At 40.3% G+C, this 24,624-nt stretch overlaps 1 protein-coding gene across 5 annotated transcripts in view; it reads right to left on the reverse strand.

The window, feature by feature from the left end:
* The window catches only part of FGF14 (fibroblast growth factor 14), a 628,252-nt gene that overhangs the window by 177,513 nt on the left and 426,115 nt on the right, over nt 1-24,624 (reverse strand). The window contains exon 1 of one of the 5 annotated variants that reach the window (XM_048854508.2): nt 23,253-24,192. The exons of 2 other annotated variants lie outside the window; for them this stretch is intronic. In XM_048854508.2, coding sequence (XP_048710465.1) covers nt 23,253-23,445 — 193 coding nt within the window. In that variant the 5' untranslated portion in view covers nt 23,446-24,192. Of the gene's footprint in view, nt 1-23,252; nt 24,193-24,624 lie in introns of those variants that run through there. 2 more of the 5 variants (XM_048854499.2, XM_048854489.2) reach the window with 2 other exon arrangements.

The following is a 24,624-nucleotide window of genomic DNA, read 5'->3' on the forward strand; positions in this document are numbered from 1 at the left end:
ATGGGACCTGCTTGATTTGGCTGCCAATCTGAGCAGTAGAATAGACCTGGATCTGTGTGTGCAGAATCCTAGAACCTGACAACAAACACTCTGCCTAATCTGAAATATAATTAAATGTTTAGGTGACCATAATGTTATCACCAACACCAAAATACCAGATGCCAGAGTTTATACCCCTACTTTCATTGAAGAGTTATGGACTCAGGGGAAAGACTGCCATCTACTGAGTTTCCAAACACAATTTCCTGCAACACCTAGGAGGGTCCAAATTCAAGAATAAACTAACTCTGATTAGCCTTTGAGATCTGACAAAATCACTGCACAAGGTAGTATTGGTATTTCTGGTTTGCACCTGTTTGCGTTTAGAATATAATCAGTTGGAGAAATAGTCTATCATTTTACCAACTAATACTTAATACCTTAATTATATGATCTTTTACTGCATTTTATGATTCAGATTTGAGTTGGGTCTGAGAGTTAACAGCAAGCAGCACCATCTACAAGTATGGCAAAGACCAACCTTTTTAAAAAAATTTTGTGAGGAGGAGATGTTACTCAGAAGTGCTAAAGCAAGTGGAAGGATTTTATTTTGTCTTCAGTGCTTAAAAAAAAGGGTGTGTTTTAACCACAGGATAACTAATGTGCATTACCTAATGTAAAAACACAGTGGAGACAAAGCACTGTAGTTTTACCACAAGGTAAACTAGGTGAGGTCAACCATGGGCAGGGGTATAGTTTTGACCTAGCCAACCACATCACAGTAAAAACTACTGGTGCCTTGTCTCCACTAGGATTTTACAGCAAATGACCATTGCAAGTTAATTATCTTACTGTAAAAACCCCACCTCTTGGCAATCAAGCTGTAACCACTGAAAGAACATAAATTCAGGGCTGTCACTGGACAAGTACCTAGTATTCAATGTGCACAACACAACTTCAGTGACATGTAATCTGCGTTTGAATTTGGCTCTTAATTGTGCAAAAGTTGCAGTCATTTACAACTCAAAAGCTTTGAGTATTTAATCAGGGAGGAAAAAAAGGGAAGGCGAGAAAGCCTGCTATTGTTAATATGGTAAATGGATGACAGCAAAAACCAGGCACTGCTTTTACAACAAAGAACAACCTTCTATCTGTGTAACTAAATGACATCTTATAAAATTAAAAACATTCACTGAAACCTATAGTACTTAGAGTAAGACCAACTTTACCTTATAATATTTAATTACAAACCATCTATGAGCAATTAAAAACCAAATAATTACCTATCCTAAGATGATATATTGGATAATACATGACAGGTAATGGATTTATATACACTATGTAAAATGCTATGTGCAATTACAAGGATATAATTCCATTGAAAAAATTTATTCATCTTATATATTTTGATGCTATCATTTGTTATTTTATACCATAAAAAGATCCAAGACCTTATTCATGAAATTACTTCAGTTTTATGGTAGTGTAATTTTATTGAAGTTAATCAAGCTACAGCAACATGAAACTGGAGTAACACAGTGATGAATCAGAACTGTAATGTGAAAAACCTGTTTAAATACCTAAACACCTAAAACAACTGAAACATGTATTGATGAAGCTAACAGCTTCAACTATGTTAGAAAAGATTATAATGATTAACATACTGTAAGACTAAAAATGAACACATTTAAGTCACTCTCAGCCTCCATTTTATGGTCAATTCTTAAAACTATACACTGATAATGGCATTTCCGATTATTCTACAAACAGAAAAATCATAACCCATAGGACTGATACCAGAATTATGAGTAAGTTGTACTACATGGTGACAGCTACATATTTTATACAGCAATTATTCTGTTAAAGGTTTCTGATGATCCAATACATGATCACAAGAAAGCTTGAGTATTTTCCTGAGCAAGTTCATTGAGAAGTCAGCCATAAGCAGTCTTCAAACTCCTGTATCCCCAGAAAATATCCTAGATCCCTTACAATCTACTTTTAGGCTAGGATATGGACAAAACAAAGCACTGGTGGCCCTGATAGATCTTTTGCTATCAACAGATAATGAGCAGACATATATTCTCAAGAATCCTGAATCTCTCCACACCTTTCAATATGATCATCTATGAGAGATGGCTGAGGTTCAAAGAATGCATGAAAATAGTTTGTCTTTCCTCAGAGACCCTTGGAACACATCTTGAAGACTAGTGATAGGAAACTGCACCTCTACCAATGGATCCTTCACCTGTGGAGTTCCACAAGGCTAATTTTCTCCCAGATTGTATTTCATATTTATAGGCAGACATTAAGAGAAACTATGAGAGGTCATGAGCTCTGTGACAGATACAGCAGTTTCCTGAGATACCCATGAAAAGCCTTACTGAATTAAGCTGAAGTATCTTTGGAGTCCATTGTATTAAATGAAAAGGCTATGTAGTATTGTGGGCAAGGATTGTATGTAACCTATGGTTGCCAACTTCTAACTGCACAAAACTGAACACCTTTGCCCCACTCCCTGCCCTGAGGCTCCACCCCTGCCCTGCCCCTTCTTCGAGGCCCCACCCCACTCATTCCATTGCATCTCCATTTCTGAAGAGAAAGCAAAGGGCAGACACTGGCAGTCTGGGTTGCTGGGAATATCACAGTGTAGGTGGGGAACTGTGCAGCCTGGAAAAACTTCAATCAAGAGGGAGAGCGAAGTGGGTCTTCACTCGAGAGGTGATAATTGAGGAGCCAGGAGCCTAGAGGGGGAGCCATTGACAAAGCACAGAGGGGAAATACAGATGCAATTACCCTGAACTGTGACTGACTCCACTACCAACAATAAATTGACTCTATCCTTCTGAATCTACATCACCACCACCGCCACAGGACTTCTAAATAGGCCAGTTTATGGCCAAAATTTCTAAGAGCTCGAAGCCACAGTGCAGTCCTGAGTAGTTGATACATGTTGCCAAAACAATCCATGGAACAGATATTTTTCTGGATTCCTTGCTGATATCGAGCTTCCACATCAGCAAGTTATAATGTTCTACCATCTCCAACTGGCTAAGAGACAGCATCCCAACCTCATGGATGATATCCAGGCCTCAGCAATCCATACCTTAGTCACCTGGTGTCTGGATTACAGCAGTGTAGTTTAGCTGCACTTCATAACATCTGCTTTGAGAAAACTGTAATTGGTACAGAACACAACAACTTGCTTCTTCAGCAACATGGGTTGCCATAAGCACACGATCATCCTTGTATTCTGCTCAATCTACTGACTCCCAATATAATATCTAACCGAGAACTGTCCTCACTTTCCAGGTGCCAAATGTTACCTCCATTTTTAACACAGTGCAAATACACCTATAACTTCAGATATTACAACCATAAAGAACAATTTACAACATATTGCCACTGCATAACCGTTTTCTCTCTAAGGGCTATCTCACTCATTAGGATAGCACCAGATTGGTGCTACAGTACCAGCAACAGAAAATAAAATCTGAAAAGGAAGGGTATGCTCATCTCCACACACAGTGATTATTCCATCACAAATGTACGAAAAATAGTTACCCTAGTACAGGCCTTCATGGTATTCACTCACAATACAGGTCCCTAAATAATCCCAGATTAGGGTGAAACAGTCCAAGTAATCCTAGTGTACATTTCCTTCTCACACTTTGCAACCATCCCTTAAAATATTAATTTATGCTTCCATACAAAATCATAACTGGATTTTCCAGTTCATCAGAATTATTGTCAAACTTAATAAGTTACTGTGCCTCAGCACCAAAAGCTTAGTGTATGGGGTGAAGACATTTGAAAGTGTAGCCTTGCCAGCGAAACAGCCCAAGCCTGGATGCTATCATACTATGACTCAGTTCCACAGAACATCCAATGGATCTTCCACAGGGGAACGATTTAAATTATATTTCAATCAAGCCTTGTGCCTCATGAGAAGAAGAGACATATAATTAGATCATTAATAGAAAACAACAAAGCTTTCAATCAGTTCCAGCATTTTTCTGCAGCATGCTTGAACAATTTAATGAATTAGCATATCCTCTCCCCCAGAAAACTCAAAGCCAATGTTAATTTAAAAAGAGTCACCTCTTCTTTTCAAAGTCTACTAGTCCACTTAATCAATACTTCTTAAAAAGGAGACAGACCACACAGGTCCTTGTTCAGCAATGGATTAAAATAAAAAAAATTGCTCTTCAAAGTGCTATTTTTAATATGGTGATTGACTATGCTTCATCATGGATTATGCCTATCAGTGTCGGCATATATAATATAAACCGGTATGCTAATATATACGGTGGTATCCATGAAATAAAGCATTTGTCATGCCTCAGTTACACTTCTGATCACTTCTTATTCTCTGCCAGGTCTATGGCTAATGTTTTAAACCTCTGTGCAACTTTCAAACAAACAAGGGGCTTTTGTATTTATTTTCTTAAATACCTGTCTGGTATGTTTTTCCCCATATGTAGAAGTTTCCACAAAGCTTACACAAGTCTAACATGCAGGATGGACAATATTCAGTTCTGGACCAACGACAGATTGAAAGTCCAAAATCTTGTGATTTTCAGGTCTAGAAACAGGTGCTCTATCCCTTTCAAGAGAATTATCCTCCACATTTCATAGTGCAATGTTTTTGTTTTATCCTCAGCAGATTGCAAGATATGACATTACATTTGTAACATCATAAAGAAAAATTGTTTTAGCTAATTTCTAATTTTTTTAAAAATATATTAGGTATACATTTTCCTATCAGTCTATACTGTTGGATATATGATACTGAAGGGAGCCTGGTTTTATAGGTAGAAAAATATAAAAATTACTACTGATACTTCCCCTCCCCCCATTCTCTAAAATCAACTTTCCTTTAACAATTTTGACATACGCAGAATACATAGTGGTGTAGAGGACAGAATATATCTTAAAATGGAAAGAGAGACAACCTCTCCATTCCATCAACAATATTTATGGGGGGAGGGGGTAGAGAGGTGTGGGCGGGGGAAGGTGGTGGAAGGGGTCTGTAAAAGCCTGAGAATCAAACGATGTTGTGAAAAAATGAAGGGCATCCATTACAAGTGTTTAGGGGCTTGCCAGTGTTCCCAACTCTTACCTCATATAGGATTCCACTAAACCCTATTGACAATACATGGGAGATGCTAAAATCTTAGGATACATGATTAACTTCATAGCTGTAACTCCCGAGGGTGCAGTTCCACCAGTGGTAGCAACAATGGAAGCTATAAAGTAGGCAAGGTTCAGGTATAGGTGTAGGTGTAGAGGACATGGTAGTAAAAAAATCCCTGAGCCTTGACTATGCTAAAGTTTCCACTAGTGAAGCTACACAAGTGGTGTATTATAGTTATGAAGAGAGCTCGTGTAGCCAGGGCCAAAGAGACAGACTTCATCAATATTTAATGCATAGGAATATGTTGATTTCATAGTGTGAAGCGGAAAATCTGTCTCATCACAGTCAATTCAAACTTATGCTCCTGTCAGTGCCACTTCTAATGTCCCAAAACTTGTTGGTTTTATAACCTCTGCTGTTCTTGCCACTGATACACTCAGAAGAACAAGGGGCACCTTCTGAAACTTCATATACCAAGATGAGACTATATCTCACTTCTGAAAGAAATAACTGCTGGTACGCAAAAGAAATGGGCTCTTGCTGCTGTCAAGGTTCCTTCCCCACTCTGAACTCTAGGGTACAGATGTGGGGACCTGCATGAAAACCTCCTAAGCTTAGGTTAAAACTTCCCCAAGGTACAAACTATTTTACCTTTTGCCCTTGGACTTTATCACAGCCACCACCAAACGTCTAATACCGGTTACTGGGAAAGAGTCCATTTGGAAACATCTTTCCCCACAAAATCCTCCCAAATCTTACACCCCTTTTCCTGGGGAAGACTTGATAAAAATCCTCACCAATTTGCATAGGTGAACACAGACCCAAACCCTTGGATCTTAAGAACAATGAAAAAGCATTCAGTTTCTTAAAAGAAGAATTTTAATAGAAGAAAAAGTAAAAAGAATCACCTCTGTAAAATCAGGATGGTAAATACTTTACAGGGTAATCAGATTCAAAACATAGAGAATCCCTCTAGGCAAAACTTTAAGTTACAAAAAGACACAAAAACAGGAATATCCATTCCATTCAGCACAGCTTATTTTCTCAGTCATTTAAAGGAATCAGAATCTAACGCATATCTAGCTAGATTACTTACTAAGTTTTAAGACTCCATTCCTGTTCTGTCCCCGGCAAAAGCATCACACAGACAAAGAGAGAGAGGCTTTGTTTCTCCCTCCCCCCAGCTTTTGAAAGTATCTTGTCTCCTCATTGGTCATTTTGGTCAGGTGCCAGCAAGGTTATCCTAGCTTCTTAACCCTTTACAGGTGAAAGGGTTTTTCCTCTGGCCAGGAGGGATTTTAAAGGTGTTTACCCTTCCCTTTATATTTATGACAGCTGCAAAGTACAGGTCCATATTGGAACATTCCCAAAGTTTTTACAACTAATTTGCACAGAGCCACACAGAAATCTATGCACAAGCTAGCACTGGTAATCAGGGGTCCCTGCCTTCTAACCCCAAACTGTCTCTGTAGGAGAGTGAAATTAGTTCAAATTATGTTTCTGTCCTGAAGCTGTACAGTGGGATGCCATAACGCACTTTGAGAAAAATAAACAAACAAAATAAACTTACTCATACTAGGGAGAAAGTGAAAGTTCAGAGTTGTTTTAGTTTGTTTTCAATAGACCTTTATTTTGTTTCTAATGAAATTTCAGTCTGCTTACAGTGAAGTATGACTGCTGTAAATTAGGTTCCACTGAGATAATCACCTAACTGATGTTAGGTACTGTATCATAAGGGAACTATCACTCCCCACAAACCTTCCTACTCAAGCTATAGGGGAAAATGTAAATAGCTGACTCCTGGTCTTACTAGTTTTTCTTTTCTGGGAGTAATCCACACGCTACAAGTATCACAGCTGCTAGACTTCCCTGAAATTCCATGGGGAAGAGGAGGAGATCTTTTGCAAAATAGTACCTCCTCCCATTAATGAAATTAGTCTTCAAAAATGATACTATGAAAACCAGTTCACTGATGTGTGTGCTCCATTGTGCTCTATGTCTGAGCATGTGTCTCAGTTAAGGAATATGATTAAAGTCACAGCCACGCTACAAGTTTCAATAATTTTTATAAAGTAAACAGGGCCATGCTGAGCTCCACTGTATTTGAAGAAAGTAAACTGTTTCCTGCACTGGATTGAATAAATGTCTGCATAAGAAAAATGTGATATATCAAGATGACATGCATGTCTATGTTCAAAGGAAGTTTGTGCATAGGAGCAAGACGTCATTAGCCTTTCACATTTGAAGACATACTTTGAAATTCTGTTCAGAACACAACAATATGAAGTGGGGTGGCCTCAACTTAGTTCCTAATTAACATCTATCCATTCTAGTACACAATTTTAAAAATAGCTACATGTCAGTCTCTTCTCAAAAAATGACTATGTCTGAAAGTGCACAGGATAGTTTAGGACTACATCAAATGGACAAAGATGTGGTAAGTTGCTTGCCTACACTATACTGGACTCTGTTTAGTGTTGGTTTCCCATGTTCATGATCACCAGATTCTCCTCAAAATGTTTTAACCCTGATTTCCAACCAGAAATGGTATTGGCAGCCACTGAAAATCCCACAGCACTCTTATGTGCTTCTGACAAGAATTTCTCTTTAATAAGCAGGCCACAATATTCTGCACCAATTGCGGTTTCTGAGTGCTTTCAAGGTATAGCTCTATATAACATGCCTTCCAGCAAGCTACTCTTGAGATGGCATGGACATAGATAATTGCGGCCTGGTCTACATTACAGAGAGAACAGTGGCCTAGTCTACACTCTTCTTGCCAGATGCCAATGAAAGACTGCATTCTTGGCCACAGCAGTTACCTGGATATCCAGAAACATCCTTAGAATCTAATGTCACACCTACATTGCACATGTGTATTACAAATTGATCACACCCACTCAGTGGGGAGCGGGGTGCCAATATAAATTCTTTCAATCCTTCTGGTTTCCTCCCTCAGCACTATCTGTCTTATCCAATTTAAGTTGAAGCCAAGTAGTCATCCAAGCCCAAACATCAGAGAGACATAGATTATTTATTTCACTGCTCTGGCTGGGGCAAATTGGATGGAGACTTATATTGGCTGATATCAACATACTGAATACATGGTAGTCCACATCTTCTCATTAGCCTTCCCTTCAGCCTCATATATATTGAGAAGAAAGGAAAGGCAACAATATAAATCCCTGTGGTACCTACAGGAGAGTGTCCTTATGGTATAGGAACAAAAGCCCACAATTACATTTTGGGTTTTCTGAGAAAGTTAAGACTGGATTCATTCAAGGACAACTCTTTCCATCTCTGCTAGAGCTCCTAAGCAAGTCAACTAAATCTCATGATCAAAAAGTATCAAAAGGGGCTTTCAGATCTGAAAGAATCAACATGGACACATTTCTTTATCCACTGGTAGGAAGAAACCACCTAATGCAAACAGCACAGTTTCTATTTTATACCACGCCCACAACCTGAATGACCCCAGTCAAGAAAACCTTAGATCTCAACCTGAGAGTTCCCTACCATCACAATCTCTCAATAGCCTTCCCCAAAACTGGGAGATAAGGTGCCAATCAATAGTCACATTGTCAGTATCAGGAATTGGTTTATTGAGAAGTGGCCTCGCAACTGTTCAAGAACCACTGGTACACTGCCCCTTGTAGGGAAACAATGAAAAACATAAAAAGCAATGGACCCAGTACTTCCCTGCTTTCTTTCATCAGCTAGAAAGGACAAGGGTCCAATTCACAAGTAGCATGAAGCTACTCCAGCACCTCTCAAAGCTCAGTATGTGAAACAGGATAAAACTCAAACAACAAAGATTTAGAGTTTCTCCCCTAAAGCCACAGTTCTTTGTTTCCATGCCAGTAGACAGTGCAGTCCAAATCTGAGCAATTTTGTCTGAAAAGATAACATGAAAATTCTTCACAGGGAGAAAAACCTCAAGTCGATACCAAATGGACACATCCAGGATTCCCTGAGCTGTCAACGTATCAGACCCATTGTGCAAGACTTCGTAGATATTATGGTGGAAGTGAAAAAAAATATTTCTTCACTTCTCACACAGTCCTGCCATATAATATTTTTTTAAAAAGCCTGAATGTCACAATGAACTGGACTCAGCATAAGACTTCCACCACCAGCACTTTAACTGTCCCCATTCTCACTTCATCAGTTGCAGGCCATTTGTGAACTATTTGAGTATATAGACAAAGCACAAATACCTGTGCACAACTGCATACATTTAAGTGGAAATCATATCAACTTAACTGCCAAAGGTGGATGTGTATAAATTACTCAAGATTCAGAAATCAGCAGCACTGTATGTGCTTAGACATACAATACAATCCAAAAGAAATAGAAAACAGTTAAAAACTATTTTTTTGTTAAAACCTGTGTCGAATTCAAGGCTAGATGCACCTTTAACTTTCTTGGTCTTGGAAGGCGGCCCCCACAGATGTTAGGGGCTGATGCTTTCACCTGTCGTGGGGTGGAATCCTGTGATTCTCTCCCTCTTAGACTGGGTCCCCTACGTACCATGATTACTCAGGAGGTTCGACTGGGTTCCATCAGGTGTTTTATTGCAGTGTAGACATACACAGAGTCACAGCTAAATACAAGGCGGAACAGATTGTTACGCATAGGAAGTTAACACATGTTGCACTAAACCAATTTAAGTGTAGTAGGCAATTAACACCTCTGCAGTCCTATGACAAAGGAGGGTTAGTGGATTACAAACTGTTGTAATGAGCCACAAATCCAGTGTCTTTACCGAGTCTATGATTTTTAGTGCCTAACGAAGTTGTGGACTTAAACTCCCAGGCTCATCTTTTGAATCTGCTGTGCAGGTTTCCTTCGAGGACAAGGACTGAGAGGTCAGACATGGAGTGATCTTTTGTGAAAAGCATCAGCCCCTGGGTGACATGGTGTTTGTCTTTTATCCTTTTTCTGGGTGAGTTCATTTGGGAGCATAGCGATTGTCTCGTTTCACCCACATAGTTGCTATTGGGACATTCTGTGCACTAGACGAGGTACATCACATGTCGTAATAGACATGTGTAGCACCCATGGATCTTGAAAGTGTGTTGTGTGGGGTGGGGTATTCAGGGGCGGCTCTACCAATGTTGCCGCCCCAAACAGTCGCCGCCAAATTTCCGCTGAATTGCCACCATGCCTGGAAAAGCAGTGGAGCTGCTGCCCAAAAGCCACCGTGGTGGGAAGAGCAGCGGAGATGCCGCTGAATTGCCGCAGTGGGACACGGACGGCCGCCCCATTCTGAATGCCATCCCAAGCACCTGCTTGGAAAGCTAGTGCCTGGAGCCGGCCCTGGCGGTATTGATCATGGCAGCAGTGGGGATATGTCTGCAGATTTTGCATCTGTTGTTATGGCAGGGTCTGGTGCCACTTTGAGTTGATAGGTCCTGGTCTGTGGGAAGCTTGCTTCTGATAATGAGTTTGGCAAGGTTTGGGGGTTGTTTGAAGGGCAGAAGAGGGGGTTCAGGAAAGATTTCTTTCAGGATGTGGTCCCCATTGCACATGAGTTGTAATTGTTTAATGATACTACATACGGGTTTCAGTGTGAGGTGGTAGGTGACAACTAGGGGTGTGCAGTCAGTGGGTTTTCCCCCAATATTGAATCAGTTTCTGTCGGGGTATTTGGATGGCCCATACCACGATGTGATCATCTTCTCTGATAGAGTGTCCTTGTTCGGTGAATGTGGTTTTAAGTGTGCTAAGGTGTGTATCCCTCACTTTCTCTTCAAAGCATATTCTGTGGTATCTGAGTGGCAGTTGATAACAATTTTTTTGGTGTGTTTGGGGTGGTTACCGGACCTGTGAAGGTAGGTGTGGTGATCCCTGAGTTTCTTGTATACAATTGTCTGTAGGGTTCCATTGTTGAAGCTGATCATCCAGTGTCCTGAATGTTGATTCTGGTGCAGGCGTGTTCTAGAGAAAGTTTGATGAATGGCTGGTGGTTGCTGAAGTTGTGGTGGAAGTATATTTATTGTTAGTTCTGATGAATTAAAAGAGGAAAAGTAAAAAAAGAAAATAGAGCAATAAAATAACTTTTGCATTATATATTATATTTCCTAGTCATTGACATGTATTTACAATTGTAAACATGGAGACTTTTCTGAACTTCTACAAACAATAAAGAGATAATCCACTAGATAGGCTGAAGAGTTCATATAGATGTTCATATAGTAACTCACAGACATTAGTCAATAAGAACATAAGAATGGCCATATTGGGTTAGACCAAAGATCCATCTAGCCCAGTATCCTGTTTTCTGACAGTGGTCAATGCCAGGTGCTTCAGAAGGAATGAACAGAACAGGCAATCATCGAGTGATCCATCCCGTCGCCCATTCCCACTTCTGGCAAACAGAGGCTAGCAAAACTATCCCTTCCCATCCTCGTTAATAGCCATTGATGGACCTATCCTCCATGAAGTTATCTAGTTCTTTTTTGAACCCTGTTATAGTCTTGGCCTTCACAATATGCTCTGGCAAGGAGTTCCACAGGTTGACTGTGTGTTGTGTGAACAAATACTTCCTTATGTTTGTTTTAAAACCTGCTGCCTATTAATTTCATTTGGTGACCCCTAGTTCATGTGTTATGAGAAGGAGTAAATAACACTTCTTTCTTTACTTTCTCCACACTAGTCATGACGTTATAGAGCGCTATCATATCCCCCCTTAGTCACCTCTTTTCCAAGCTGAAAAGTCCCAGTCTTATTAATCTCTCCTCATATGGAAGCTGTTCCATACCCCAATCATTTCTGTTGCTCTTTTCTGTACCTTTACAATTCCAATATCTTGGAAAATGAGATAAATATCTGAACGGGTGTGTTTACAATTAGAGGTGGTCAAAATAGTTTATTTGCTGAAAAATATAGTTTGGGGTTGACTGAAATTATTCAGAGATTTGACCCATTCACAGAATGGTTTTGACCAAAAACAATTTTTTGGGGGGTGGGGAGAGGTTAAATTCCCATGGGGACCTAAACATCATTCAGAAAACCACCAGAAAGGCAGGTGGTAGCATCCCCATTATCCCCTATAGGCCCATGGCTATGACACTCACAAGGAATGTGTAAGACTTGGGTTCAAAACCATAGTCTGTCTAATTATAGTCAGGATTTAAACACGCATCTGCCACCTCCTAGAACAGTGTCCTAACCCCCAGGGTATGTGGTATTCTGGGGTGGGTCTCTCAGTCTCTCCTATTGAAATTGTTCCAATTCGCATAAATACTTAAATAGTCTTTGGGCTAGAGAGCAAGAATGACTAGATAACCTGATGGTTGGGGGGACAACAGTTGGGTTCCAGTCCCTGCTTCAGTTAATAATTATTTATATAAATTGGAACAGCAAGATCAGACACCAAATATCTCTGATGCATTGCTGTATTATAGGGAAAGCTTGTATCAACCCCTATATTTAGGTTGCCTAACAACTTCCATTGTAAAAAAATCTGGTGACATTTTCTTGAGAAGCTCTTATATGTCTACTGTTTGCAGCAGGCATTTGGAATTCAGGAGTGGAAAAACCCAACCAGGCTTGAGAAGTCCCTTTTCTCAGCTATGTTAAATTCTATTCAGGTTTAGCTGAGTTATAAACTGCTAAAAATCACCACTTTCCTTTCCCTGCTTGCATTCCTCAGGAAAATTATAGCACCATGTCTAAGTAATAATGGAACATGAATATTTTAAAGAGGTAGCCCCATGTCACTCCCAAAGCACCAACAACCACCTCTGCCACACTCACAGCGATACACTTTACACTGGCAATCTCTGGCAACTGATAAAACAACTGTAGCAGTGGTAGACTTTGCACCCTAATTAATTTTCTTTAAACTTAGGCTTTTGGTATGTGGTTATATATTATATACACAGTGAGAGAGACTGTATGTGTTTCAAAATACTACATTACACTATTATTTCACAAAGGAAAACATTTTACATTTTAAATAAATGTCGGGCTCTACCATTTATCTAATCTAATTATTGCAATTAAAGGGCCCAATCCTGATTTTTATGTACACCAGTGTAACTCCAATGATTTCAAAGGACCTACTCTTGACATACACCTGTAAATAGAGCCCTTGGAGGCCGAATGGGTAGCACATCCAATAGCACCTTTTAAGCTTCCTCTCCAGTTGGAGCATGCTCTGCAGGTCTGGAGGGGCAAGGATACCTGGACCCAGTACTGTCCTTTATTTCCTGTGAGCCCAGTGTGGGGTTTGTACACCCCATCACAACATTCAAGTGAGAGATTAAAATCACAGGGACTAAGGAAATTGTTAAAATACATCTGTTATAGAAAGGAGGGGGAAGTGTTCCCCACACACTAGCTGATTTGTTCCAATTGTGTTGGAGTGATTATGGAAAACCTATTAAAAAGCTGAAACAATACATATCAGGATTATGTGGCTGCATGGTCACCATTTTACAAAACTAACCAAAACTTGATCCTGTACGCAGAAAGCCTTGTTGGTTGGGTTTTTGTGTTTTTCCTTTTTATATACCACATCCATTAAAATCTTATATCATGCTTGCTGCATCTACTTATTTCAGCCTTATTTTTGTTAGCTTTTGCTTTAAATACTTAACCACATGCTGAATTGCATGTTATTTGGGGCGTCTTGATTTTCTGTAAAAATGGATGAATATGAAAACTTGCATTATAATTCAAGCAAATGCCAGAATTTTATTCAAGCCATGAAGAAGAGCATGGTCTAGTAGTTAGATCAGTGGATTGGAAGTCAAGACTAATGGGCTCTATTCTTCTCTGCTACTGATTTGCTGAGTAGCTTTGGCCAAGCTTCTTATGGCTAACTATCAAGTGACTAAGCGCAGCTATGCTAATTCACGCCAGATGAGCATCTGGCCTAGGGGAGGATCTCCAGCTCCATGGAAAAACCTGTGGGAGGGAGGACATTCCAATAGAAAATCTAAGTTTTGACTCATTAGGTTTTCCTCTCATTTACCAAATAGGTAGGAAATCTAAACTCGCACATTCTGAAGGGAGAGTGGCTTGGAAACTTTACAGAGCCCTCAGGCGTTGCAGGAAAATCAGGTTACTGATTCACAGATTTTGGACTTACACTGCAGGGATCCAGACCCTTCTTGACTTTCCCATCTGCTTCCTCCATCGGAGCATGGAACGTTATATAGATTTGTATCGAGAAATCCACCTGGTTAACAAGAGCACAACTTGGGAAGAGCAAATGCTCAATTCCACCTCACTCACTTTTGACATGCAGACACGTTCCACTTCTCTCCACCCATATCAGTTCCACCTTCTGTTAAGCCTGCAGAGAAGCTCAGAAGGGCTTGTGGTAGGGGGAGGAAGTATGTTATGGAGGTGCCGTTCTCTACCATGTGCCCTCTATTTCTGCTGGCTTTTGCTCCCCTCCACCTGTGCACGTGTAATGGAGGATCAAACAATAAATGCCTGTTTACTCATATGAAAAAATGGATGCTATACATCACAGGGGTAGTGTGTGTCTTAATGAATGTACAACCATTTTTGAAGTGATATTTCGATATTTAAGTTCATGTACTGGTGTAATAGTTGCACACCCTGTCATCTATGGTAAGCTCAACTTCAGACAGACCTAAAAATCAGTAAGACGGGTACCCAGAAGTCACCTACTACAGAACAGGCCCAACATGGAAAATAACAGAGTATTACTGGCCATCACATACAGCCCCCAGCTAAAACCTCTCGACAGCATCATCAACGATCTACAACCTATCTTGGAAAACGATCGCCTGCTCTCATAGGCCTTGGGAGGCAGGCCGGTCCTCACTTACAGACAGCCCCCCAACCTGAAGGAAATACTCACCAGCAACTACACACCACAGAAATACTAACCCAGGAACCAATCCTTGTAACAAATCCCGTTGCCTTCTCTGTCCCCATATCTACCGTAGCGACACCAACATAGGACCCAACCACACCAGCCACACCATCAGATGCTCATTCACCTGCACATCTACTAATGTGATATATGCCATCTTGTGCCAGCAATGCCCCTCTGCCATGTACATTGGCCAAACCAGACAGTCTCTACGTAAAAGGATAAATGGACACAAATCAGACATCAGGAATGGTAACATACAAAAGCCAGTAGGAGAACGCTTCGGTCTCCCTGGACACTCAATAACAGATTTTAAAGTAGCCATTCTTCAACAAAAAAAACTTCAAAAACAGACTTCAAAGAGAAACTGCTGAGCTACAATTCATTTACAAACTTAACACCATCAATTTGGGCTTGAATAGGAACTGGGCAAGGTTGAATCACTACAAAAGGGAGGAAGGATAGCTCAGTGGTTTGAGCATTGGCCTGCTAAACCCAGAGTTCTGAGTTCAATCTGTAAGGGGGCCATTTAGGGATCTAGGGCAAAAATTGCGGATTGGTCCTGCTTTGAGCAGGGGGTTGGACTAGATGACCTCCTGAGGTTCCTTCCAACCCTGAGATTCTATGAAAAGCAATTTTTCCTCTCTGTATTGACACCTCCTCAACAATTATTGGGAGTGGACCACATCCACACTGACCTAATTGGCCTTTAACATTGGTTCTCCACTTGAAAGGTAACTCCCTTCTCGTCATGTGCCAATATATATTTATGCCTGTTTCAGTAATTTTCACCCCATGCATCTGAAGAAGTGGGTTTTTTACCCACAAAAGTTTATGCCCAAATAAATCTGTTAGTCTTAAAGGTGCCACCGGACTCCTCATTATTTTTGTCAATACAGACTAACACAGCTACCCCTCTGATACTTCAGACAGAACTGGCATTACTCGGGAATCTAAGGCTATATCTACACCGGTGGTTTTCAACCTTTTTTCATTTCAGACCCCTAACAATGTTGAATGATGGTGCAGACCTCTTTGAAATCTTAGCTATAGTCTGCGGACCACCAGGGATCCATGGACCACAGGTTGAAAACCATTGGTCTACACTATGGAGCCCATGTCGGCATAGCCCCTTAGTGTAGATGCAGTCTGTACCAACAGAAGGAGTTTTTCTGTTGATGTAGGAACACTGCCTCCCTGACTGGCATTAGCTACGTCAACAGAAGCCCCCTTCCATCAACATCATTGTATCCACACTGAAGGTCTTGTTGGCATAGATATGTCGGTCAGGGATGTGGGGGGTTTCATACCCGGGACCAACATAGCTATGCAGACATAGGCGTGGTCTACATTTAAAAGATCAGAAAAAAAGAGCAATAGCTCTTCTAGATTGTTCAGAAAGTCTTTTAGCTGATTTAGTGTGCCACCAAAGTAGACAATGTAAAACGTTTTATGTCAGTTACCCACCGCACAAAAGTTAAATGAAAAAATGCCAACCCTTTTTTTGTCTTTTGGATTACTTAATTTTTGAATATTATCTGGTGAGAGAGAACCAATTAACTACAAATTCCAAACATTCTGCAGTCCATCGTTTTTAAAATATAAGGCCTGAAAAATCATGACTCAAAAATGTGAACTTTCTTTGAGGCCCCATTTTTAATTCATAATAACTCAAACTGCTTAGCAGGTTTACTTCAAAATATTCAGAAAATTCAATCTCTACTCATAGGTTATGCGCTGTAAGTTTGGGAAGATATAATTTATTCTTCATGCAAAACAAAGAGGTTGAATCCTTTGTTTAAATACAAAACAGAACCCAAAATTAGCTGTCATTGCTACAGCTCTTCCAATAATAAGTCAATAACAGTGTATAGTAAAATTTCCCTTAGCATCTCTATTAGCCAGATTCTTTTAAATTCTATAATAAACTTTAATAATTACCAGGCCTGGCATATTTTTAAAAAATTCCTTGAAATTTAGAGTCCTTAAAATGACTATTCATTTCATATTTCAGTATTTAGGCCAGTGAAGGAAGGCATAAGTTCACAATAAGAGAAGCAGATGTATGAAGGATTTTGTTTCCCAGGCAAGTGGACATTGCACAGACTTGAAGTGTCATCCAAGTCATGATCAAGCATAATGGTCACATGACAGTGTCTTTTTAACTAATGGGAAGCCTGAACTGGTACTCAACTGGATCCAGATTCTCTAAACTTCAGGAGAACTCAGAGAGAGTCAATCACCCACAATGTTGTATTTGTTACAAATGAAAAGTTAAATCAGCAGTTGTGGGGAGGAAGGAAGTGAAAGAGAATAAGAGTGTAAGGAAGAGGAAGGTATTTCAGAATGAGGTAATTCTGAAATCTCCTTTACTCCAACTGGACACTCAAGATTGCTGGTATAAATAGACGTGTTCCAGCATACACGAAGTCAGAAGGAAGGAAAAGACAAGAAACATTACCACATACTGGCAATTTGCAGACAAAGGGAAAAAGGGATGCCAGCCAAATATAGATTTTTAAAACCTGAAGTAACCTTTGGGAAGGTCCAATGAAGTCTAAAATTTACTAATATTTATCAAACACACAATGCTAAAATGCTTCTATCTTATTTCTACTTTAACATAATATTTTAAGACTGTATGATAATTATATTTGTCTTTTTGTTCCTGAGTTATATTACTAATATGAGATGTTTTGTAATCATATAAGATACTTGATCACTTGCACGTTAAATGGGCACAAAGAACACTGCCATCGTAAGTCAGGATTTAAAGCCCATTTTGATGTGAAACACTGCTGTAAATCCTTTATCATCTAAAATTACATTACAGTTTTAAAGGAGGAATTAACTTTTTTCATTTCCTTCTCCTTTTAAAATTACATCCTTGACTCAGCACCATTGTTAGATCCACCAGAAACAGTTCAATACAAGGGACGTTATAATCCCTCCATACTCTCAACCAAGTTGTTTGCATTAATTCACATTCAACATAATCAGCTTTAATATAGTTTTGATACATACCAAAACCCCTTTTCAATACCACCCTTCTATTTAAAGAAGAGTTTCCCACTCTGTGGGAAATGTTTTGCCTCGGAAAGGCCCTGATACTCAATCTAAAACTAATTGTAGCAAAAATACATTTTAAAAAAGGAAAATGAACATACCTACATTGGAGCAACATATTTGTATGTTTTGTGTTTGCAATAATCTTATAGATTTTCAATGGAATATTTAGCAGCATTTTAAAAGAAAAAAATGAAATTGATTTTATACATATTTTATTACAAAAACAGGCTTACAGTGCCTGTCACCTTGACAACTAGGCACTGCATTTAAAGAGATTTAAACACAGTTAAAAAAAAAATCAGTCAAACACTTGGCAAAATAAATGGGCCTTACAATGTATATGAAAGATTGCTAAATGTGCGTCTTAATGGGCGGACAAGAAGAATGAATTCCTAAGGTGAGACCCTCAGTTAGGAAAGCCAAGCCAGTTTGTACTAATTTAGGAACAGCAATAGCTTCCAAACTGATCTTCATTTCTTAGGAATTCTAGATACAAATGGAGTGTTCTGATTTGCATAGAATGAAATAAATTAATTTTCATGTGTACACATGAATGGGTCTTGCTTTCAGCTCTACAAAAGCAAAAAAGACACTTCAGGTATTCCATTTCCTGAGAATTATTTTCCTTCTTAGGTTGTGAAGTCACTCCCCATCCGCTTCATCAACCCCATCTGATGTACACATTAATTGTCCCAAAAGGCACTCTTTCAAGTGATATACTGCTGTAGTACATTCACAAAAAAATAAACCTAGAAGTCTAATAGTCATGTCTTCATAACTGAAATAAATATATTCTCTGAACATAGTGAGACAGAGACAATCTCACTGGTATTAGCATAAAAAATTAGAAGCCAAATCATTCCAAAATTGAGTAATATAAGTTGGTATTAATATACATATACACAGTATACATAACACACTTATTTTTTATACATTTGAAATGATGAATACTACACAATGGAACAATCTGAAGAGAACCTATTAACCAGACTACAACTTTGGGGACCAATAAAGGATATAGATTTATAGGTTAAAATATAGGTTAACTAGAAGCTAACAATGCAACAGGGACAAGTGGATGGTTTGAAATCACACACTTCATATGTAATGTAATTGCATAAACTAAGGCATAGGAATTTATTTTCTGCTTTTCATTGCATAGTCTCTGGTTATAGTCAGGTTTCACGCCCCATGAAGCCTTCAAAATTCGTATCTGTCAGTCCTCTGTGTAATTGTTGTATTGCATTAACTGAATCTGGAGAATAAACAGAATTAAACTATCTTGTTCTCTAATCCAAAATGAAAAAGTTAGTATTGATACGTGTTTGGCATCAAAGCCAGGGCACAGATATTGGCTTCAAGAGTATGAGGAAATAAATGCCAGTGATTTCTTCATCACGTGGCAGTTAGAATAAATTAAAGCTATTATAATATTAAAACTAAACATCAAAGTTGTCTGATACATTATTGTGGTTTGTCCACACAATAGCTTATTAGGTAATTCTCCCATAGAAATCAATATCAACTACAGAACAAAGACACATTAATCAAAACAGTTGGGAAAAAATATCTGAAACAAAACCACAGTCACATCTGTCATTATGGCTTTTATACCAGTAAATGTAAATAAGAATGTTCACCTTTTCTCCCTCTGTATCTTTATAATATATACTACTACAGTATGTCCATAAAGGGATAACCCTGGGCAGAAAATGAAACACAACTATAGAGAAGCACCAATACAGTAGAGGATATCTAGCTTTTAATATATTATGTCTTCAAAATCACATAATTTGTTCACAGATCAGCACCAGCCACCCAAGAAGCAGTATCAACAGGCATTTTAGGAAAAAAAGCAGCATCCCTCTCAGCTGATTTTTATTACTGTTTGCTGTCTATTAACTTCAAAGATATATGGACTTTTGTTTTCCATATATAGTATAACCTCTTTGCAAGAGTCGGAGTTACATTTTGTTTGGAGTAAGCGATGTACTCTAGATTTCACTATCAATAAATAACGAACAATTGTTGCATACTTCTACTCTGATATTATCATACATGATCAACCCAAGGAGCCCACTTGTCACATCTCTGGCTCATTTTTCACTCTTTGTTCTCATCACACTTTGTACATCATTTAGATCAGATTTATTTGTAAAATTCCCATTGCACACATCTGACAACAGATGTTTGGAAATTCATCACATTTTGCTCTTATTTCATGGTCTCAACAATAAGTTTCAATGAACAATATGATGACCGATGGCCATATATTCTGACGAATCAGACAAACAGCAATGGAACTTTCTTGATTTTCTGCTTCGTATAATGATCATTTAATCAATGAACAGAATGAACTGCCTATTTGTTTCACAATTACATATTCTAATTTTTTTCTATGCCAAAGATATGTAAGTGATTAAATTTACCCTCCACTTTCCACCCTTTATCTCTCCCCACTTTATCTACTTCTTGTATGTAACTTTGAATCCACAGGTACACCAGGCAACTTATGCATCATCACCACCACGGCACTCACATACAGAAAACTGATTATTTTTAGTATAAAGTTTTATGGATGAATAATGAATTTGTGCTGTTAACATGCGGGACTGGATAAATATGCCTTTAAAAAGTTCTTAACTTTGACATAAACAAAGGGCCTGATCCTGCAACCTTCACTAACAAATATTCCCATTGAAACCAATAGTGCTAACATGAGTTAGAGTTTAGGTTATACTCCAATTTAGTTTAATTATGATCGGTTTCAGGAGCATTACTAAATACACTATGAAAAATCCATGATGTTGAATACAGAACTTTGCTGGAGGCATCTCTTAACTGTGGAAATGCTTGGCATCTAATGCTGTGAAGTGGTTATCATCCTCAAGTCTCACTGAATTCAATAAGAGTTTTGCCAGAATATGAAACTCAGAGCTGGCCAAAAATGATCTTTCAGTAAGTGAATGTATTAAAGGAAGCCCTAGTAAACTTGTTTCCATCAACCAACTATAAAAGATAAATTCCATAATCAATTATTATAAAACAGACAATCTATCTGGTAAAAGTCAATTATAGATCTATATTTAAGAAATTACTCAATCTAAAAATTAGTCTTACAAAGATTTTGTTATTAATACACACACACACACACACACACACACACACACACACTACATGCTCAAAAAAGAAGTGTACAGTAATTTTATGCAGCCTCCATGTTAACTTTTAAAGTATATTTCAGAAATCAGTTTTCAGAAATAAGAAGACAAGTTGTATACCACTTTGCAAATAATGGCAACATTTAGGTTGTATTCTACAATAATACAAGAAATCTGAGGTTATTGTATCTTTATTGCATCTTTTCACTGGATTTGAGACAACTGAAGAATAAGAAATAATTCTGCTACAAATAATAAAGCCATACAAAATAAAATGTTTTAGATCCTATCAAAAGATGCTATTTTAAATATAATGTACGGAAAGAAAAGGAAAGATGGAACAGAACAGGTAAATTCTTATGTCTTAGTTATTCATCAACTATAAAAATAGTTTACCAACAATTCTAACTCTCTAGACCAAATTAAAATGGAAGTATACTTCTTTCCACACGCTATATAGACTAAATTACAGCACAGGATGGAAGAATCATTCTCTAATCTATTCAGAAAGAATTTGTTTTTTACTACAGTAAGTAATAGATACTGTAATATCTTTACTGATATTCTCCTTGCTTTTGAAGATGTTTATTTAAAATCTTCATCCTTTAAAAAATATCCCTGTGTTTTAAAGCTATTTGCCTTCTGGGCATAAGTATGTGATAAAGTAAACACCAGTTCTAAATTCTGGAAGTATTACTCTTTAATTGGGCGATAAAATTAAGAAAAATTATAAACGTTCTTGTCTTTTTATATAGTTTTATCCTTTTGTTTACACTCTTTAAATACAAAGCATTGAAAAAATGCAATCATGCTACTAATGTAAATTTGGAGACCTCTATTTATTGAGTATGCTGTAATCTATGGGAAGAAATTATAATAATCCACAGATTGTATCCTTTATATTAGGGACCCTAACTTAATAAGCAGTTAAACTATATATGTATATAATTGCAGTATACACAGTATGTGATAGTATCCCTCATGGTCCTTAAACATGCTAGTATGATACACTTCCTACTCTCAGAATACTGGAAATGAAATGATTCTCGCCTACTTAACTATTAAGAATGGGAGTCTAGAATAGAGTGCCTATACGGTGTGTAAAATGAAGCACATAGCATAATGAAACGAACCATTAACGATAGTTTGCTGAGGTTGCTTTGTCAGACACCGATCATTTAGAAGCTGTACAAATCGTTGTACTATTTGTCCTTTTAAAAAAAGGTTAATAGGCTGTGGCTATGAGAGCCCTTATTATGTAGCCAGTAGTTATCAGCACCACGTAATGCACTTAACTCTATCACCACCTCAATTAAAAGATTGTTTTCACCCTTTATTGCCTTGTGAAAACTAAATCACGAAGTCGCTGTAGGCGTTGCTTTATTCTTCTGACTAGACTAGCGTTTGAGGAAACCTTTCTATACACATTACATCCTGAATAGTACAGGGCATTAACATACATCTGAACTACTGCTCGTCTGTTTCAATGCTGCCTATAAGGCGCTTTGTGAATGGGAGCGAAATACAAAAGACTTTGCATTACCCAGGAAGGCAACTAGTACAGGGGAAGTAAAGAGGAAACCACAGCTAAAGCCTCTTTGAGGGATACTACTAGACTCTATTTACTACAGCTAACACCTAGGGAAAGTGTTATTATGTGCCATAGTGCATTATATTACCGAGGAGGCGTATTCCTTGAGTAAGAAACTTCCCGGGCCAGCAGCTGGATAGATCACACTGTGCCACCCGTTCTAGGAACTGTTGACTCTGCGATCTCCTCTCGCTAATGTGTACATGTCTGTGTGTATTTTCCACCCAAGGCACTAGATCACGCAGCTAGCGAGGGAACAGAAACGCCCGGAGATCAGGACGGGGGCAGGCACTAGCTGGGAGATTGCATTAGCCGCCAGCCCAGCAGAGAGTTTTCCGCGTGTACCGCGCCCAGCTGCTGGACCGGCAGGGGCCCCGCTACAGGTTGTCCCCACTCCCGGGGACGGGCGGACAGACAGACAGACAGAGACGGGGGCAGGCAGACACACACACACACCTTGGCGCCGCAACCTTCTCTTCTTCAGCCCGAAGATACGGACCTTGGAGAAAATATCCACCAGGTTGCCATTGCAGAGCCCCCGGTTCTTACTGGGGCTGCTCCGCCTCCTGCTGGCCGAGGGCCGGTCCCAGTGCTGCTCCCTCGCTTGCCGCTTCTGGCGGATCAAGCCGCTGGCGATGGCCGCGGCCATGGCTGCTCCCGGCAGGCGGCTCCCGGCTCACTGGCCGGCCGGAGCGGAGACAGGGGCTGGGCGGGCGCTGGGGCTCAGCCGCGGCGGGGGCCCATCCCCGGGCGCCACGGACAAGCGAGACCCTCCTCCGGCTCTTCCAGCCGCAACTGCACCCTGGGGGCACCCGCGGCTCGGCGCGGTCACCGCATGGGCCCCCCCCCCGCGGGTGCCACCTGCCCGGGCTCCGGCGCCGGGCGCTCCGCTCGGCCGGGCGCCCCTCAGCAGCCGGCTCCCATTGCTGCTCCTGCCTGGTGCCTGCCAAGTGCTTCCGAAACCAGCATCTGGGGAGAGAGAGCGCGGCAATCGCAGCCGTGCCACCCCTCCGCCCTTCCCCCAGCAGAGCCGGGGGCTGGTGCAATGGGGTTTTTTTGGGTGGTGGTGGGCGGGGGGGGGGGATTGCTAGTTTCTAACGGATCCCCCAGCAGCCGCCGCCGCCGCCGCCTCTGCTCCCAGCTGGGGTTCCCCGATTGCAATGCGCGGCTCGCTCGCCGCTCTCCACAAACTCGCCGCTCTGCTTGGAGGGCGAGGCGCTGCCCAGCCGGCCTAATCCCCGGCGCAACCAAAGCCCCAGGGGTGGCTGGATCCGTGTCTCTCTCGCGCGCGCGCCAGCCCCTTCCCCCCACGCCCAGTCCCAAGCCGGCTGGCGCGGGGAGCGGCGGCTCCTCCGCTTCGTCCAGCCAGCTCAAAGTTGCGGGGATCTCTCTTCCCTTCCGGAGGCAGGCGCGTCATTTTTCAACGGTGACACTAGGAGGGAGGGGGAGCCCGCGAAAGGGGAGGCGAAAGAACGTGGTATAAAAAGACCCCTTCGCCTCTCTGCCGGCTGCAGCGGCAGCACAGACACAGTGTGAACGCGATAATCCGGAGGGAAGCTAGCGAGCAGGGTGACAGCAAATAACGGCCACACACACACACAGTACCAAACCCAACTTCCCCTCGTGCCTCCAGCAGCCTGGGCCAAAGCCGGGAAAGTTGGGGGTGTAGGAGGAAAGGGAAGGAAGGAGAAGTCAGCGAGCGTCCAATGTAAACGCTCACCCTCGCCCTCCTCTATACTGGACGCAGGGCTGCTTTAGGTGAACCGTGAATCCCCAGCCCCGTAGGGAGCGGTGGAAAGAGAGAGGAGCTTTCTGCTCCGGTGGGTGC

The sequence above is a fragment of the Caretta caretta genome, chromosome 1, assembly GCF_965140235.1.
Source record: "Caretta caretta isolate rCarCar2 chromosome 1, rCarCar1.hap1, whole genome shotgun sequence".
In the NCBI taxonomy this organism is placed as follows: domain Eukaryota; kingdom Metazoa; phylum Chordata; order Testudines; family Cheloniidae; genus Caretta; species Caretta caretta.